This window comes from Trachurus trachurus (assembly GCF_905171665.1).
Source record: "Trachurus trachurus genome assembly, chromosome: 6".
NCBI lineage: Eukaryota > Metazoa > Chordata > Actinopteri > Carangiformes > Carangidae > Trachurus > Trachurus trachurus.
The window spans coordinates 3,236,389-3,256,109 of NC_139897.1; the positions used below are offsets into that span (position 1 = coordinate 3,236,389).

The 19,721-nt window shown below is 42.4% G+C and overlaps 1 protein-coding gene across 2 annotated transcripts; it reads left to right on the plus strand.

The window, feature by feature from the left end:
• Positions 1-1,359: 1,359 nt before the first annotated feature.
• adat1 (adenosine deaminase tRNA specific 1) lies at positions 1,360-13,308 on the plus strand. 2 transcript variants are annotated; one of them, XM_083974529.1, is made up of 9 exons: positions 1,360-1,549; positions 2,218-2,286; positions 2,474-2,528; positions 2,640-2,770; positions 3,661-4,231; positions 6,402-6,547; positions 10,292-10,391; positions 10,494-10,580; positions 13,094-13,308. In XM_083974529.1, exons 1-9 carry the CDS (start codon positions 1,408-1,410, stop codon positions 13,224-13,226), a joined length of 1,434 nt encoding a protein of 477 aa, XP_083830655.1. In that variant the 5' UTR covers positions 1,360-1,407; the 3' UTR covers positions 13,227-13,308. The 2 variants fall into 2 exon arrangements, with proteins under 2 accessions (XP_083830655.1, XP_083830656.1); XM_083974530.1 differs by lacking the exon at positions 2,474-2,528 and having other exon boundaries at positions 2,705-2,770.
• Positions 13,309-19,721: the final 6,413 nt, after the last annotated feature.

The window sequence follows — 19,721 nt, forward strand, 5'->3', positions numbered from 1 at the left end:
TCCACCTGGATTGTTTCCCTTCATTGATTTTCTTCTCTGTGTGTTTGTTTGTATTGTTACAGATGATGTTGACAGATTTTTCATCAAAAAATATTTTAAACAGCTGAGGGGCTGGGGTCGCCAGGTAACAAACGCTCTTGTGTCCGAGCAGGGAGGAAATTTGGGAGGGGCTCAGGCAACATATCTGCTAGTATTTCTAGTCTGCCATCCAGCATCTGATGCTGTGGTGTTCCACACACTTTGTGTGTGTGTGTGTGTGTGTGTGTGTGTGTGTGTGTGTGTGTGTGTGTGTGTGTGTGTGATGATGTAGATGTTGAATGGCAGTGACCACGTTTTCTTGTCCGCCCAGAAACTGGTTCACTTCCTTGCTCCTGTCAAAGACGGTTTATAAACCATTTATTGAATATCTTTGCTCCTGTGAGGGTGATGACGATGAAGAAGGCGATTTCTGTGAGGCGGAGGGGATGTAGGCTACTCTTCATCAGATCTAAAAGAAAAGAAACATATTTACGTGTGTGTGTGTGTGTGTGTGTGTGTGTGTGTGTGTGTCTTCTGGAAATACCTCCGTCGTATGTGATGATCAATTAATGTTTTCAGTTTGCACGTGTTGAACTCTCAGGGACACTCCTCCTCTGTTTGTATTTTCAGTTTTCGCGGGCTGTAATTTCAAACTCTAGGTGCTACCGCCACCTACAGGACCGGTGTATGAACTACAGCTGTAGTTTCCTCATCTCAGACAAATAACCACAATGATGATGGTTATAAAACACAACATGTCTGTACCCCCCCCCCCCCCCCCCCCCCCCCAAAAAAAAAAAAAACTTAAAAAAAACTTTAAAAAAAACTTACCATTATTATGTTATACTATTTTAATTATTTCTGTTTTTGTTTTTTGTACTACAATTATGTCATGCATTATTTCGTTATAGTTATTTATTTATCCATCATATGAGATGGATAAAGACAAATAACTAAGTCCAGTTGCTTTCGATTTAACCTCCTTTGAAATCCATCATATGAGCTTTTTTGTGAAAGTATGAGAGGGTAGATGAGGTGTCAAAGGGGGCTTTAAATAGAGGAAAGAGATACAATATAGAAATGGATGAAAATATAAGCTAGATGTGACAATAACGCATGTATAAATGGGGAGATGTTTATTTATTTACATTAGAAAATGAAATTCCCCGTTGTTTGAACTAAGGCAGCAGAAGGTGGCAGTAATGAGTCGAAGAGAAGAAGACGACTAGCACTTGTAGGAAGTGACGTCACGTCTTCTTCCTCGAGGTGCCTCCAAGCAGCAGCTGCTCACACCTGCAAAATAATATGTCCGTACATCCTAACTGCTTAACATAACGTTTTCCGTTAATAGTAGACATATGTGTAAATGTTGCAACTGTCCGGTTGAACATGGTGAACGCGGATGAGGTCGCCCGGCTGTGCTTTGAGCGGTTCCAGCAGCTGCCCGGGAGAGGGAAGCCTGAGCCGGGCAGAGAGTGGACTCTGCTGGCCGCGGTGCTGCAGCTCCGCCGGTGTACGAGCTCTGACTCAGGTTGGGCTGCGGAGTTAATGTTGTCTTTATGTCAACAGTTACAGAGCCCGTTTCAGACCTTAACACACTTTAACATAATGTAATACTACACACTGACCGTCAGCTCTTGTGTTAAATCTACGGTGGCCTGAGAGCTCAGTCCACTGCAACGCAAGAAAACGCCTGTAAATCAAATGCTGCCAAAAAAAAAAAAAAAAAGACAACAGAAGTGTTTCCAGAGACACCAAGAGGAACACGGCTTGGGCAAATTGTAGTTGAATGCCTTTTGACTTAAGAAGTTGTAAAGACAGCTGCCTGTTTGAAAATAAGTTGAGTGTTTTGGTTTTTCATGTATCAACAATATCACTTGATTAATATATTACTGTAGGCTAGTGCATTGTAAGCTCAGTTACTTTTTTGTGACACTGGAAGCATTTTTGTGGTGTTTTTCTTTTCTTTTTTTTGCAGCACATGGTGTTGTGACTTGATGAACACTGAACACACTCTGAATTTGTTGCATGTTTTTCTTCTGGGGCCACTGTAGAAATCAGAATTAAGGACACAACTGTACAAGCCAAAACACGTGTTGGATCACAAACACATGGAAAACCAGACAGCAGGACAAATATAGAAGTATAAAAGCTGTAATATGATGAATAACATTTTAATGATTTTGATTTCTTTCACAGTTAAAAAGGAGGTTGTTTCCCTGGGAACTGGGACCAAATGTATTGGACAGACACTTATGAGCCCCCACGGTGTGTTATTGGCCTGACTCAATTTCACTGTGCCCCATACACTTATATTCGTTTATCATTTTTGAGTTTCTTTAGTTTGTGTGTTAATGAAACTTTATTTCAATCATCTTCATTTTAATGTTGATGAAAATGGTGCATTTAAGTTACTGATCAGTGGATTTGTTTTCCTTGATCTCCATTCATTTAGGTGACATACTTAATGACAGCCATGCAGAAGTCATTGCCAGGAGGGGATGTATCAGGTCTGTACATAATATTCAGTTTTGTGTTGGCTGCAGTAATTCATGCTGACTCTTGAGTTGAGCATAAATAATAATGAGTATAGGCTTTTAACGTGTTGTGTGTGTTCATAGATATCTGATCCAGGAACTGCACAGGGCTGTTAGCGGTGCTGATAGCTCTGTGTTTTGCCCAGCAGATCAGCAGGGGAAGTGGTGTCTTCGACCAGGGGTTTCATTCCTCTTCTTTACCAGTCACACTCCCTGTGAGTCCCTCTGTCTGTCAGGGCAGTTAGTTAAACCACCGGTTAACTGCAAAGAGTGATTAACTGAAAATGTTTGTTTTTTTAATCCAACCTTAAAGGGATAGTATCATTTTTTTAAAGTGGGGTTGTATGATCTACAAATAGCCCCTAAGTACTTTAATTGCAGTTGAAGACTCTCTGCACTCCTCCCGTTAGCAACGCCAGCCCATAGCCCTGCCCAGAGATTTACAACATACAGTGTTGTGAACAGACCCAAAGAAACGGCCTATTATCGTGGCCTAAAAGAGGTTTTACCTGAAACAAAATACACAGTTCCATTGTTCGCTATAATATAATTTTTTCCAGCCCTTCAAAGTGCAGGAAAAACGCAGTTTTTATTTGGACCTAACCAACTGCTGATCGGCGGGCGCTAACCCTGGGCGGAGGGATACGTGAGTTGGTTAGGTCCAAATAAAAACTGTGTTTTTCCTGCACTTTGAAGGGTTGGAAAAAATTATATTATAGCGAACAATGGAACTGTGTATTTCTTTTCAGGTAAAACCTCTTTTAGGCCGTGAAAATAGGCTGTTTCTTTGGGTCTGTTCACAACACTGTATGTTGTAAATCTCTGGGCAGGGCTATGGGCTGGCGTTGCTAACGGGAGGAGTGCAGAGAGTCTTTTACTGCAATTAAAGTACTTAGGGGCTATTTGTAGATCATACAACCCCACTTAAAAAAAAATGATACTATCCCTTTAAGTGACCATCGGAACTTAATCAAACTACAATTTTAATCAAGTTACACATTTTTGTTATGTTTTTTATGCATTACGATTCAGCAAATTCAGGGCCCTGTATTCTTATCAAACAGCTTGAATTCAATGATTACAGCAGCTTCTTGTGTATTTTCAGGTGGTGACGCCTCCATCATCCCCATGACTGACAGCCAGTCTCAGCCCTGCCCCCCCGTCAGATCTGTAAAGGCTCATGAAGGGACTGAAGTAGGGGGAGGCCTGAAAAGGAAAGCCGAGGAACCAAGCGAACGGCAAAACACCAAGTGGTCACGTCTGGAGGAGCAGGAGACAGCTGAGACAGGTCGCTCTGTCAAGACACTTGTGGAAACTGTCTCTAAAGATTCAGCACAACTGGAGTTAAAAACAGCAGAGCCCAACAACAGCGCTGGACTGCATCCACAGGTTCCAGACATTCACAGAACTGGTGCAAAGTGTGTTCCTGGTGGCCCAGCCGACCCCCTGCGTCCTGGGACTGGGTACCACAGCACGGGGGCGCTGCGGGTGAAGCCGGGACGTGGAGAACCGACCCTGTCCCTGTCCTGCAGTGACAAGATGGCCCACTGGACAGTGTTAGGCTTCCAGGGAGCGCTCCTGTCCCATTACCTACAGGACGCACTCTACTTCAGCACCATAGTGGTGGGGAAGTGCCCATACAGTGAAGAGGCCATGCAGAGAGCTTTGGTCACAAGGTGAAGAATAATGGTGAAAAAAACTAGCAAGGTGTTAAAGGGATAGTTCAACATTTTGGCAAATTGGCCCATTGCCATAATCGCTATAGTCATAGCAGTAGGTTCGTTACATTTAATTGTCGGTGCAAGCTATTTTTAGAACGGCGGAGCAGAGCGGTGAGCTGCTTAGAGCTACACTACGGAGGCAATTGGAATTTCTTGGTTTCCCTCATCAAATACACAATCCAACAACTCCAAAACGCTCTGGTGGACAAGTTGTGACCTGCACATTTACCTCGCTATGAGATAATAACGGAACGTTACCAGACAGAGTTGTTTTAGAGGGAAATGCAAAACCGCGGATGCGCGTTGCCTTCACGGACAGTTTTTCAGCAAGCAGACTCTGTATTTACCTTGAAAACAACTCTGTTTCGTAACGTTCCGTTATTATCTCATAGCGAGGTAAATGTGCAGGTCACAACTTGTCCACCAGAGCGTTGTGGAGTTGTTGGATTGTGTATTTGATGAGTTTGATGAGGGAAACCAAGAAATCCCATTAGCCTCCGTAGCGTAGCTCTGAACAGCTCGCGGCTCTGCTCCGCCGTTCTAAGAATAGCTTGCACCGACAATTAAAGGTAACGAACCTACTGCTATGACTATAGGGATTATGGCAATGGGCCAATTTGCCAAAATGTTGAACTATCCCTTTAAAACAGGTGTTTTGCTCTCACAGCAGTCAAACAATTTCAGGCCCTCAATGGCTGTATTGTTTATTTTCGGACACAGACCCAGCAGTTAGTTGTGGTTACAGTTTGACAAGTTTTACAAATCTTTATAGAAAACTAGAAGAATGGCCATTTTTTTTAGATTATTTAGTTATTTTGAGAAGAACATCAACCTGTGGATTGATTGCTACATCAGACTCTGACTCATGGGCGTGACATTAATGCTTGCTTTATGTGTCCTCAACTCACGGCTGCTCTTCCACTTCCCTACAGCGTTAACAGTGTGCAACATCAGCTAACGTTACCTTATGAATGGAGTCCACTAATGCCAACGAACAACCGACTCCAACACAAAAAAACATGCAAAAGTTCAAAAACAAAACAAAAAAAACATTAGTTTCATCAAGTGAAGCCCATTTGGCTGAACAGGAGTGTGATGGACGTCCGGGAAGAGTTTTGCAAAATCAACTGATAATGTATCTGCTTTATAAATGCTATTCAGTCAAACTGTAGTCCAGCACGGCCTGACCTCCACATGTTAGTGCATTGGAGAGTTTAATATAGTTGGAGGTTAAACTATAATAACAAATGCAAGTTTAGTTACCTGTTTGAACTTTCAGCATGATCAGTTACAGTAGACACGTTCAGGGTGGTGTAGTCAGACTGGTGGGGACTATGGGGACAAATGCACTGTTACCTCACCATCAGGTTCTCCTCTGCACTGCAGATGAAGCCCATTTAAAACTCTGCTCTGTTCAGCTGACCCTGAGACTGGCCTCTTATACTGGGCTGAAGTTCTCTCCCAGTTTGACCTTCGTCAGACTGTTTTGAACAAGTGACAGGATATAGAAGCTGAAGGAGTTAAAGGCTGATGAGTGACATGGAGCAACAAGTGTTCATCATGGGATGATTTGAGGATTAAACATCCAATACTCAATATGTTTTATCCTTCTTTGCATCTTACCAAAGTAAAGATAGTGAAATAGAGACAGATAAAAATTAAATTTTAACATCACAAAGTTCTGATTGTCATTAGTAAAGCAATGCAACAGCGTATTGTCAAATCTTTGAATGAAGCCAATGACTAATTTAGGTTTTGTGTAGGTAAATGTCAAATTTAAATATGTCGAATATCCACGTTGTCACCATCTACAAGCCCCCGGTAGTTGATTGATTGATTGATTGATTGATTGATTGATTGATTGATTGATTGATTTTATTTAATTCATGCTTGCAGTGGAGCCCTGGCTCCACTGAAAAACTGCAGAACTTTACAAAAACATTTTAAAAAGGAAGCTACATACAAACAAACAAATAATTTCAGAGTTAAAAGAAAATATTTCAGGGCAGTGAGCAAAGACAGTCAGCTATCATCTGTAGTTCCTCCTATTTGTAACCCTGCTGGAGTATTGAAGGGATATTTTTTCTCTCAGATGTCTTAAACATAGTCCTCATGTGCCACCCAGGTGCTCCCACGTCTCAGACATCCCTGCTGGCTTCTGTGTTTGTCCACCAGTGCTGCTCCAATCCAGCCTGGAGTTTTCATTTAGCCAGGCTCAAACTGTGCTGCAACACCAGGCTGGACAGGGACGCATCTCCCCCTGTGGGGCAGGTAAAACACACACACACACACAAAACAAAAAACAGTTTATCCAGTGAAGCCCATTTGTCTGAGTAGGAGTGTGACGAACCTCTGGGAAAAGTTTGTTAACAATATTTCAGCCTTAAAAATGACATTCAGTCGAACTGTAGTCCTCCATGACCGGACCTCCACATGTTAGTGCATTGGAGAGTTGAATATAGTTGGAGATACATGTTATGGTTAAACTGTCTATAATAACAGTCAGTGCAAGTTGAGTTACCTGTTTGGACTTTCAGCATGATCAGTTACACACACACACACACACACACACACACACACACACACACACACACACACACACACACACACACACACACACACACACACACACACACACACACACACACACACAACTAACTAGAAACTGTGTTCTTGGATTGTGCCAATGGATCAAAATATTGTTGACTGACTATCATCAGTATGATCTCCAATGGCCACGTATTTGGCTTGTTTTCCTACTCATGTACAAAGTTGTTTAAAGGGATAGTTCACCCAAAATTAAAATTTCACTCATTATCTACTCCCCTCATGTGGACTAAGGGCTGGGAGAAGTTTCAGAGTCCTCCGTGGCTTCTCTGAGTTACAGGGGGTCTCGGCGTAGCAGTGCATGTCCATATAACAGTTGCAAATGGAGACCAACTGTCTTCGTAACAAGAAGACACACCAAAAAACATCCAAATACCTCCATGCTGCTCGTATGTAATGTCCGTCTTGTATTGAAGCCCCGAAATGCGAAATTGTCCCGAAAAAAAATTAAATAAGTCTATATTTCAAGCTTGTTTTGTAGCGGAAGCTTCTCGAAGCTCCTCTTCCCGGTTCGTCAAATTTGGACGAACCAGGGTCCGTCCTCTTCCCGGTTCGTCAAGCTTCTAGGAGCTTCCGCTACAAACAAGCTTGAAATATAGACTTATTTAATTTTTTTCGGAACAATTTCGCATTTCGGGGCTTCAATACAAGACGGACATTACATACGAGCAGCATGGAGGTATTTGGATGTTTTTTGGTGTGTCTTTTTGTTACGAAGACAGTTGGTATCCATTTGCAACCGTTATATGGACATGCACTGCTACGCCGAGACCCCCTGTAACTCAGAGAAGCCACGGAGGACTCTGAAACTTCTCCCAGCCCTTGGTCCACATGAGGGTGAGTAGATAATGAGTGAAATTTTAATTTTGGGTGAACTATCCCTTTAAATTAATATTATTTGTAATGTGAAATGAATATTACATTTGCCCTGCCTCAGTCTCATGCGTTAGTGAAAACATTCTGACCACCTGCCTCACATTGTGGCTGTGGCCCATGGAGGCCTGGACTCCACCAGACCTCTGGAGGTTTGCTGTGGTATCTGGCACCGAGACGTGAGCGGCACATCCATGGCTGCTCTGACTCACTGTCAGCTGTGTAGTGTATTATTAAACTATTAAATCAAAGAGCGGGCAAATGAGTCTCCAGCTGAGAACAGCACCAGCCTGTTATTAACTCCACATCAGGTCCTGTGCACCCTGTGATGTAGACTACAAGTAAACCCTCCATCTTGAAGATCATTATGTTCATCATTGTTGAGGTTGTAGTGTGTCCTGTTGTTAAACTGTATTGCATTACAGATGTATTTTAGTTATTTAGCTTCAGTGGTATTGGCAGATTTGACTATAGGTGGTCCAGGTATGTGTTTAGGACAAAAAATGACATAACTATTTATGTATCTATTTGACTTTATTTAATTAATGATTTATTAATACATTACCCATCTACACCTGCTTTTATTAGTTGTTGCATTTGGTCCGAGCATCAGTAAAATACGTACATATATACAGCAATAGCATTTTTTCAAAAGGAATTTATTTTTCATTTATTTAAAAGAATAGTTCACCCAAAATTGAAATTGCACTCATTAACTTCTCACCCTCATGTGGACTAAGGGCTGGGAGAAGTTTCATAGTCCTCCGTTCCTTCTCTGAGTTACAGGTGGGCTCGGCGTAGCAGTGCATGTCCATATAACGGTTACAAAATTTGGATACCAACTGTCTTCGTAACAAAAAGACACACCAAAAAACATCCAAATACAGTACCTCCATGCTGCTCGTATGTAATGTCTGTCTTGTATTGAAGCCGGCGTCAGTGCGCAAATCTCGCGAGATTTAGACGGACCAGGAAGAGGAGCTTCCGCTACAAACAAGCTTGAAATATAGACTTATTTAATTTTTTTCGGAACAATTTCACATTTCAGGGCTTCAATACAAGACGGACATTACATACGAGAATTGGATGTTTTTTGGTGTGTCTTTTTGTTACGAAGACAGTTGGTATCCATTTGCCACCGTTATATAGACATGCACTGCTACGCCGAGACCCCCTGTAACTCAGAGAAGCCACGGAGGACTCTGAAACTTCTCCCAGCCCTTAGTCCACATGAGGGTGAGTAGATAATGAGTGAAATTTCAATTTTGAGTGAACTATCCCTTTAAGCATTTATTTTTCGTTTCCCTATTTATTCATTTATTTACGTGTTTATACATTTATTTATTCACACATACAATTGACCCTTCGCCAACTCCTCCCACAAACGGCTATTGTCCAATCCTACGTTAGCAACCGTAACTATCCACAAGTTTCTGAACGTCATCTATGGGCAAACCCGGAAGCCGGTTTTGCCGGTTTGGTGGAATTGTACGGTTACGTTTCCATGGTTTTCAGTCGTTGTCATAGTTGCGGTAAACGCATGGATCTATTAACGCTGGCTTTTAACACGGATGTCAATTTGTGTGATATCCACTGTTAAAAGCTGGTGTGATGATCCATGCGTTTTACAGATTTTCATTGAAAAAAAAAAAAAAAAAAAAAATCCATGCATTTACCGCGACTACTGAAACCATGGAAACGTAAACATAACATTCCACCGGAAGAGCAAAACCGGCAAACAGGCTACGTTTTTGACGTTCGGAAAAAGGTGGATAGGCCTGGCAAGCTTTCCGCAGTGAGTCATTACGTTTGCTTTTGTGGACACATTTTGAGACTACGACGAAAAACATTTGTTTGTAGAGAAGGATGTTGTTGTTGCTGCTGCTACTATGGCGGCGGCGGCGGCGGCAGCAACAATATAGAGATGTTCAGATACGAGCGGACTTTTTTTTCGACTTGAGCAAGTGTAAATATGGGGATAACCATATGTTCACCTCCGAAATGACAGCTGTACTTTTAGGGCTTTTACCTGGGCTTTCAGGCGAGGGATCCTCCAGGCAGGGACTGCTTTCACTGACACAGCGGTGGGAGAAAACAAAACAGCAGCGAAAGCTATATGTGGTTCACAATCGCCCAAAAACTTGCAGTTTGACAACGTTTCATGACCAGTGAGATGACGTAAGTCTTCGTGGGTTGATAGACGGTAAAATTACCGGTCCTTACTGCTGCTCTGTACATTGTCCAGTCGTGTCATTGAACAGATGTTTTATCCTCCTGCGTGAGTCACACGTCACTGAAAACTCTGAATGATCTTTGTGACTTCTTCTCTCTATTATCTCAGAACAGTTTATCCAGAAATTTGCTGATATTTCCTTTGAAATCGATACCAAATACTGCCAGGAGCATGGCTGGGAGTGAAAGCTTGCCCGCCGTAGCAACAGTAACCAAGGGGGCGGGGCTTACGCGAAGGGTCAATTATTGTGTTCATAGACATTTACTGGGTTTTTGACATTGTTTTGTTTTCTTGTGGTTCAGCCATCAGCTGGTGTAATGTCAGTGAGCAGCCGCTAGATGTCACTGCCAACGGCTACAAACATGGAGTCACAAAGAAAGCCTTTGGTACAGCCAAGGCCAGGTAGAGCCGACCCACTCTGTCTCTGTTTCAGGCACTTTATAACCATAAACTTTAGTGTTAGACCTAATATTAAGCGGTATCTCTGTGATCTTGTGTCTTCAGGTCTCTCTTGTGTAAGCTGGAGCTTTTCCACTCCTTCCTGTCTCTGGTAGCAGCCACCGACCCTTCAGCACTCCCCAGCTCTCTCAGGTGAGAAACAATGGGCTCTTTCATGATCCAACTCTGCTTTGAAACGGCTTCAAACTAAAAGTGAAAAACCTCCGAGTCTGATGCAGATCTCCCACCGATGATCTGGCTCTCATCAGTCAGGCTGACATCGTGCCTCCAGCAGAAGTCAGTCTGAGCCTAAGCTTCAATGATAATGTCATAATGTGCATTGAGGCCACTGTGTCAGTGCTACTGTTACAGTGTGCCACCTTCTTTTAACAACTCCGATAATGTCTCATATTCTTGTCAAAAAGCTCATATTCTGAGATTACACAACAGGTTGTATCTGTGTGTGTGCATATACAGTACATTATGTATATATATAGGTGTGTGTGTGTGCTGTCTTTCTCTTTGTGCACCTTTGTATGTGACAGTGCTCACATTTCATCTGTTAGACGCCACCTGTGCATCCGGGCTGTCCCTGTTGGGGTGTGTGTGTGTGTGTGTGTGTGTGTGTGTGTGTGTGTGTGTGTGTGTGTGTGTGTGTGTGTGTGTGTGTGTGTGTGTGTGTGTGTGTGTGTGTGTGTGTGTGTGTGTGTGTGTGTGTGTGTGTGTGTGTGTGTGTGTGTGTGTGTGTGTGTGTGTGTGTGTGTCCGTGTCCGTGTCCGTGTGTGTGTGTGTGTGTCCGTGTCTGTGTCTGTCCAAAGGAAGAACAGAGTTCTCTCTGTTCATCAGCATTTCAGCAGATAACCTGATCCCAGGCAGGTCCGTCTTGGTCCACACATGGAACAACAAAACACATAGACTCACACACACTCACACTCCCAGCTCCAGCACACAATGCTAACATTTTGCTACGAGAACAACTGGTGACAAGAGTTTTGTGTCTGACACAAATGATGTTAAACACAGCAGTATGACACTTTTGTGCACATTTTCCTCTAAATGCAGCAACCATGTAATCTGATTGTGGGTTGGCTCATGCTAATCTGTCATAGAAAAAGGACATTTGTTACTAATTATGTTACGTCAGGTTAGGATGCCTGGTTAAATGACTACACATGTTGTGATAATCTACTCATGAATGTCACAGATGAAACCTGCTGATGTGTTTATTGGTGGTTTGTGATTTAACATTTGAGGTGGAATTTAAATGCAGTAGATATTTCTTCCCAGCTCTGTGTACTTTTTAGTTTAATAAAAGACACCTGCACCTATGTATTGCAATATAGTTACAATATAAACAAAACAAAATCTAATGTGTTAAATAAAGTAAAGAAACAACAAACCAAAATGTTTTACGTTCAGTTAAAAGATGTTGAAAATAGTCAAACAAAAATAAACCAGTTTCTGTCAGTGTATTTTCACAAAAAGCTGGGCAACAAGCTGACTAGGGAAGAAGATCATGTTTCCTTTGCAGCCACTCTCATGATCAAGTTACACCATGATGGCAAAAAGAAAAAAAAACTGAATCTCAGCGTTGCAGAAGCGCGCTGTCATCCAGCATAATGATCACCCATTCACAAACACTGAAGGAGTCTAATCTTTATTCAAGATCAAATACATGGAGGAGAAGAAGTGCAGTGCTACAAATTCAGAACAAAGCTTAATCATTTACTCACATGACAACAGAAGTGTTCCCTGGGACACAAAAAAATGTGTGTAGCATGTTTGCATGTTTTGTTTTTTAAAGGGACATTGTGTAACTTCTCCTGTTATCTATTCACGAAAATCGATTATTTGGTTCTTCAGTCTGTTTTTCATTAACCAGTAATCCCCCCCATCAACAAAGTGAAGTGTTCCTTTCAGCTCTGAATTAGCCGTTCATATCATTCATATCTACATGGAGCGGTAAGCTCGGTGCTGCTGCCATGTGCTGTCGCCATGTTGTTACGTTCAGTGGCAGCGTGACGGTAGGAAACCACGGAAACTCAGCGGAGACACCGGAGCTGTCGGCTCAGGTGGAGGTGGCGTCTGTGAAAAGTCACCGCGGTAACGCAGTGAGGAGGAATGGAGCGTTACACTGATGCTGCATTCACCTGCAGTCGGGCAGACGGCCGTCGGTAACAAACCAGATGTCATTTTAGTCACAGAAGTGGAGAGAAAGCCGGTAAAACGTGGGTCAGGTCAACAATACAACATCGCCATGACAACATATTGTCACGTGTATTGTTTTGCCTCGTGCTGACGGATCACTTGTTTACATAGAGGCTTGTTTATGCCGTTACGTGCAGCGGCTGTCTGCCGTCTGCCCAATTTCACGTGAATGCAGCATGAAAAATATGATGGAGTTGCTTGTGATATACAACCACAACGCTAGATGGGAGGAATTCCTACACAATGTACCTTTAAGGTGCAGTGAATTGAGCCATTACATTTCTGCTTGACCTTATGCAATCAAGTTGGAGTACAATATACAGTACTATTGATAATTCAGACCTCTATTAGCTTTGTTGACTTTGTTATTACAGCAAGACGATTCATTCAAATGATCATGTCACAAGTAGCAAAGTGTGAGCAATAACTGGATTCTTACCCTTTGTGTGTGTGTTTAGGGGAACAGGGCTGCAGACCTACTGGGACTACAAGCAGGCGTCGCAGTCGTACCAGCAGGCCTGGCAGCAGCTCCACAGCCAGGCCTTCCCTCTGTGGCCCCGGAGCAGCAGAGACCTCCTGCTCTTCCACTGAGATGCTTCTCTCCTGAAATGACTGCAGATGAAATGCTCCAATTATGACCGATAAAATGCAAAATTAACTGCTTTGCCAAAATAGGACACTTGTTTGAAAAGCCTGTGAAATAGAAGAACCATACTGTAGACGTGCTGGTCTGTCAGAAATACATAATGGTCTTCATCATGTAAGGCTTAATAAAATGACTGGTCTCATTTCCTAACATCTGTTGGGTCAGCTGGCTTGAGCTCTGGATAAATATTGTTTGGCTATATTTGACTCTCCGCACCTCAGGATTTTCACCGCTGGCAACCACAGGACACTCTGCGCTGTCCTGCTGTTTAAGGAGGTTGATGACCGTTGTGTCATTGTCCTCAGATGATGCTTTTATTTTCACAGTCCGTGTGTAACATGTTGTGACTGCAGCTGCAAACACAGCAGGATGTACTGTATGTCTGCTAGCGGACAATGAATGCCCTGCGACGGTCTAAGCAGCGTTCCCAGTGCAGGTTGGAGCCGACTCCAGTCCTGTGGGAAATGCAACTCACTCATGAAGACAAAGAATGAGCTGAACCTGCATATACGCCCCACATTTGTTCACATCCACATTAATGTAGGGACTGAGGAGCAGTTGTGTTTCTGCTGTAACTCAGCAGATTCCACTAGCCTCAGTTCAGCTTGGCTAACACTCAACAACATGTCACAGGTTATGATCAGGATGTCTTTCATTGTAATGCCACTCTCACTCCTCACAGATGCAGAATTGAAATTTGATCCCTGTATATTTCCATTAACTATTTTTCAGGCTAGAAACATTTTATATGTTCAAAGGGACTGTATAATGTCCTGTGTGGCTCACTGTTGGATCAGAGTATTAGCTGCTTACAGCTAATACTCTGTAAGCAGCTAATACTCTCTTTCATTTTCTCTCTACTACACTGATCCAAATAATTGGACAAATTCAGTTTAACCTGATGATGGTGCTAGAGGAAAACACAGTGGATCTTGGTAACACGCATACTGTTTGTTGAGACGGTGCATTCAGGGCCCAATGGTGAGCTCAGTGACAACAAACAGGCAAAAACTGGTTGCACGATGTTTTCTTCAGGTCTACAGGGAGAAGAATTTTAAGCATGGTGATGATGTCATCAGAGATTTTACAGATTGTTACAAACTGGGGTCACATGGTTTGAACAATGTGGGTCACATAACAAACTGGGAGGGTCTAATCATGGATGTGTGGCACATTTAGCAGTGAATTTGCCACTGTTACTGTCATCTTCCTCCTGTAACCGATAAACACGGTATTAGAGAAGTTTATATAAGAACCTCTCGCCTTACAGATCGTCTCAGGTCTAAAGTGAAGTTCTGTGGTCAGCTCAGTGTTGACAGCACAAGCCTTTTATATTACAGGTTGATGCCAGTCTTGTGGGGCCTGGAGCGATACTGTTGCAAGCTGAGGCTGCAGCTGCAACTAGCCTACTATGTTATTGAGAAGGAGACTCCTGCATTCATCTGGGGGTTACAGCATTTTGCTCTCTGCAAAATCGTATCTATCATCTATACGTTAAAAAAGAAAATGTTGGTACTCTGCATTCTGGAATTGATACGATTGTGATTTGTGAGGTTGAACTCTCTGGAAATTTGGCAGAGTACCTGGTATGTCTCTGTTGTTACGCATGTGGGTTGGTTTGACGAAGGCCTCCAGCTCTTCTGTGGATTCTTTGTGTGCTGGTATTCTCTTCCTGGATCCTAGCCAATGAGAGGGACACAGCTGCTGTATGATGTCATGCACCTGGGCAGGCTGGGTTCAGGTCTATACATTCTCACTATGTCCTCTGTCTCTTGGTTTGGTCCCCACTGCACCTTTCATACACACAACTGTGTCTATTGACAGATTCCTGAATTGTGTTAAAGGGATAGTTCACCCAAAATTCAAATTTCACTCATTATCTTCTACTCGCCCTCATGTCGACTAAGAGCTGTGAGAATTTTCAGAGTCCTCCGTCCCTTCTCTGAGTTACGGGGGGGTCCACGCAGCATATACTGGTTGTCAATGGATACCAACTTTCTTCGTCCAAACAGACACACCAAAAAACATCCAAATACCTCCATACTGCTCATCTGTAATGTCCCTCTTGTATTGAAGCCCCGACATGAGAAATTGTTCCGCCGGTCATTTGCACTGACACAGGAAGAGCAGTGAACTGAGACACTGGGAGCTTCCGCTACAAACAAGCTTAAAATATAGACTTATTTAATTTTTTTCAGAACAATTTCTCATGTCAGGGCTTCAATACAAGAGGGACATTACAGACTAGCAGTATGGAGGTATTTGGATGTTTTTTGGTGTGTCTTTTTGGACGAAGAAAGTTGGTAACCATTGACAACCATTATATGGACAAATACTGCTGTAACTAAGAGAAGGCACGGAGGACTCTGAAAATTCTCACAGCTCTTAGTTGACATGAGGGTGAGTAGATAATGAGTGAAATTTGAATTTTGGGTGAACTATCCCTTTAAATTAAAAATGAGATAGATTGACAGCTCCTTAATGTCAGTGCTCAGATAAAGATGATGAGTCTATATGTTCTGTACAGTAAGTGACTATTGATCTTAAGGGTGTAGCTTTGATAAACAAAGGTTACTTTACCTTAAAATTAATTAAGTATTTGAAGGTTTGACTGTAAAGCTTTCATGTGTATTGGAGTCATATATTTGCAGGCGATCTGCACCCAGCAGCTATGATGTTAAAACAGGGGACTGGTTTTAACCTTCAACGACCTGTGTAGTTGTTTGTATGGAAAATAACTGAAACAAATCAAACAAAGTTTTTAAATCAAATTACTTATCTCTTAAAATAGACGACAGATATACTCCAATCAATCATGTTAATGTTAAAACCAGTCCACTGGGTTAATGTTGTGGTTGATCAGTGAACACTTACATGTAAGTGCATAGTGAGAAATGCATTGCATTAGAAATCACTTTGTGTGCTCATACATTTTACACATGTGCAGAATAAAAAAAGAAAGTTGTACTGGCTACCTTAAACCTTAATGAGACGGAAACATTTCATTTTACATTCATTTTTATTGGTCAGGTCTTCCAGCTACCTTACCTACTCAAACATCTTAATGACAAAATCCCATTATGTCATTAAGATATATTTAATGATCAAACAACACTGATGAAATAAAACAATCCTCAATATCACAGCATTTCATCAGGATATTACACATCTACAAACCATGTTTAAAAGCCTGAATCAGCATTGTGGTGCACACACACATGAACACTTGGATGGCTTGGGGTAAAGTGTGGAGACACCCCGGACATGCTGCTCTGATTCAGCACCAAAGACTACAGCCGAGTCCTCTGAGTGAAGAGATGGAGGATAACAGTGGGTCTTCACACCCATCATCTGTCGCCAAAGAGCCAACACTTGACTTCAAATATTGTGTTTTTTGAACTGCAGTGATTCTTACTGTGTCCGGATCACCTTCATCAGAGGGTCAAATGTTTTAGTCTCATGACACAGAGAGTCCAGGGACATAAGGTACCGTGGTATAATAACGCTCCTGTTTTGAGTGATGATGGACCTGTTTATAATGTGCTGATGACTCACAGTGTTTTAGCAGCTCAAGTGAAACTTCAACACTGATCTGTTCACTAAGTTGGACGACTGTGAGACCAGAGGACAGACAGAGCAGCCACCTCCATCTTTGTGTTCTCAGTGTAAACAGCTGTTTTGTGGTAGAGACTCTACTTTGGTGCTCCACACTGAATCAGTGGATAGCCTGCTCCCTCTGCTTCTGCTGCAGGAGGATGTTTCTTACATTTCCCAGAATGCCTTTACAAATCAACCTGTTGATGATGATCACAGTGCTGCTTGTCATGTGTCAAAAACTGCCTTTCTTGAGATTGGTTTCAAACAAGATACATTTACACACCCATAACACTTAGAGAGACACTGGATTAAATTTGAAGTGGGGATGTTGTCCAGCTGTTGAATTAAAATCCAGTAGTGTGATCTACTACTGTGAGAGCTGGATGGCTGCAAATGGAGAATGAAATCTGATCCGTTGGACTAATAGACAGGGGCAAATAAACATATTGTTGAGCAACAGCAGAGAAGAAACGTGTGAGGTTACCTGTGAGAACAGATGAAGTAAAGAGAAGATGGGGAGCTACACTGCAAAAACTCAAAATCTTACCAAGAATATTTGTCTTAATTCTAGTCAAAATGTCATCTCTAGTCAAAACAAATCTCATTCTACTTAAAATAAGACTCATCACATTAAAAAAGTAGCTTGTTTTGAGACACTTTTTTTTTACTTCTTTCAAGCATATTTTCACTTTTTTCTTTCTTATTACAAGCACAAAAACTTCCTTTCACTGGCAGATTTTTCTACTTATTTCAAGTGAAAATGTGTTTGAAAAAAGTGAAATTATATAAAAACAAGTACATTTTTAGGTGATGAGTCTTATGTTAAGTGGAAAGAGATTAGTTTTGACCAGAAATGAGACATTTTGAGTTTTTGCAGTGTATACGGCGAAGAACAAAAGAAAATTTGGTTTATCATAAAACCTTAGCAAACGGGGAAGAGATGCTCTGACCAGTGTTAAGCTGTAACTGGGATACAGGCTGTCATTCATCAGGCTGGGTGTGCGCGCTTTGGCACAGAGCTCAGGTGGGACACAAGGGCCACACTCGGATCTAAACGCTCTGACCAGAGGGATCGAAGACGTGGTGCGGGCAGCGGTGACGTCTCTCAGTCCCGGTCCCAGACTAAGCTTAGACTAACCCTAACCCTAAGCAGCCAGGTACTGGAGAGGACAGGAGCGCACTGGAGGAAAGACGTGCGTCATGCGTAACGGCGCTGAAAGGACTTGAAAAACTGCTACAGCTCGCTGGAATGACCCAGCGGCGAGGAAATGTAGAGATGAAAGAGCTTTTGCCCTGGCAGGATATTAACTCAATAACCGCAGCTAAACAGCCGTTGATATGAAGAGCCAAATACAAATACAAATGTGATTAAATAATTCACATTCGAGTGCTATTTTTGCCCGTTTGAGAGACGCAATCCTCGGTGGTTACTAGATCAGCTCCAACCTGTTTGCGCGTGGAATCAAGTTTGCACACGTTTGCAAACCTTTAGTAAATCAGGCCCTTTGAGTTTACAGCTGTTCTGGGGCCAGTTTCACAGAGATCTGTCAGACTGCCACACTAGCCATATAGTGTGACTCAAAAACATAAGATATGGCATATCCCATACTAACCACTAACCTTTTCTTTTATTATCCAATAAATAAAAAGTCTTAATTTACCCAGAATTCACTGTGCCTCAGTCTGACTTGAAATAGTCGAGCTCCACCCACTGGTTCCACACCTACAACATGGTTTCAGTGTATCTCAGTCTCATGTTAGGAGGCCTATATATTGTCCACTGCAATATTTTCCTTCTTCATTAACAAGAATATTACAACAAAGCACAACTCATGTTATGTCTGTCAGGTCAAAATGGAGTAACAAACCTTTTTCACCACAGGTGGAATTAATAACATGAACAATAACTCTGTCACAATTAGATCAACCACTAATGATGATGTGTATAATTTAGACCCGGGGAACTATAATGAATGTGACCATTGATTGAACATCATTAGTTACATCTGTGTTCGACAAGTAAAAACATCCACAATGAAGAGGGATGATAAGCTACACATGTTCCTGGAGGCTGTGGAGAGAGGCATTCTGGGACATGTAAACGGCAGCTGAAGTGAAGGTGGACACTGCAGGTTGCGGGAGATTTTTTAACATCTCATCTCAGTCTTTCCTGAACAGAATGAAACAGCTTAAAAATAGAAGAAGAACAAGTGAGAGAGTCATTTTACTTTTAGGCCATAAATTTTCATTCAGGAGAAATATCACAGGCGCGTTTCCACTGCAGGAACTTGGGGGTAATTTTACGGGGCCGGCCCCGTTGGTGCGTGTCTCCACTGCAGGAACCTCCCCCACAGGGCCGCTTACACGAACCTTCACAGGGCCGAACGGAGTCCCTGCCTGGGGGTAGGTACTCAGATCGGCCCTGAAGAAGTCCTGGTGGGGCTTGAGATTTACTCTGTGCTCATTGGTCAGACTGAAAGCAGGATCATGTGACGCAATAAGATGCATGTTTACAACCCAACGTTACTAAAAACGGAAAAACGGCTGGAAAAAGGAGAGAATAGCTCAGTAAAAGACGAGTAGCAGTAGGCCTGGAGTGGTAAATAGGCGATTGCGGGATTACGTGACGATCGAGACGGCTTTTTTTTAAATTTTTAAGAAAGCGTCTATACTGATAGAAAAAAACAACAACAAGAGCAGTAAAAAAAACGACCACGCAATGATCTAAACTGTTGCACGTGGCCATCAGAGCCCGGTGGGTCCTGTCTGCAATGGAGACACGGCCAGGGAGAGGGCCGAGTGAGAGGACGGTTCCTGTAGAAGTTCCTACCCCCTCCTCTTAC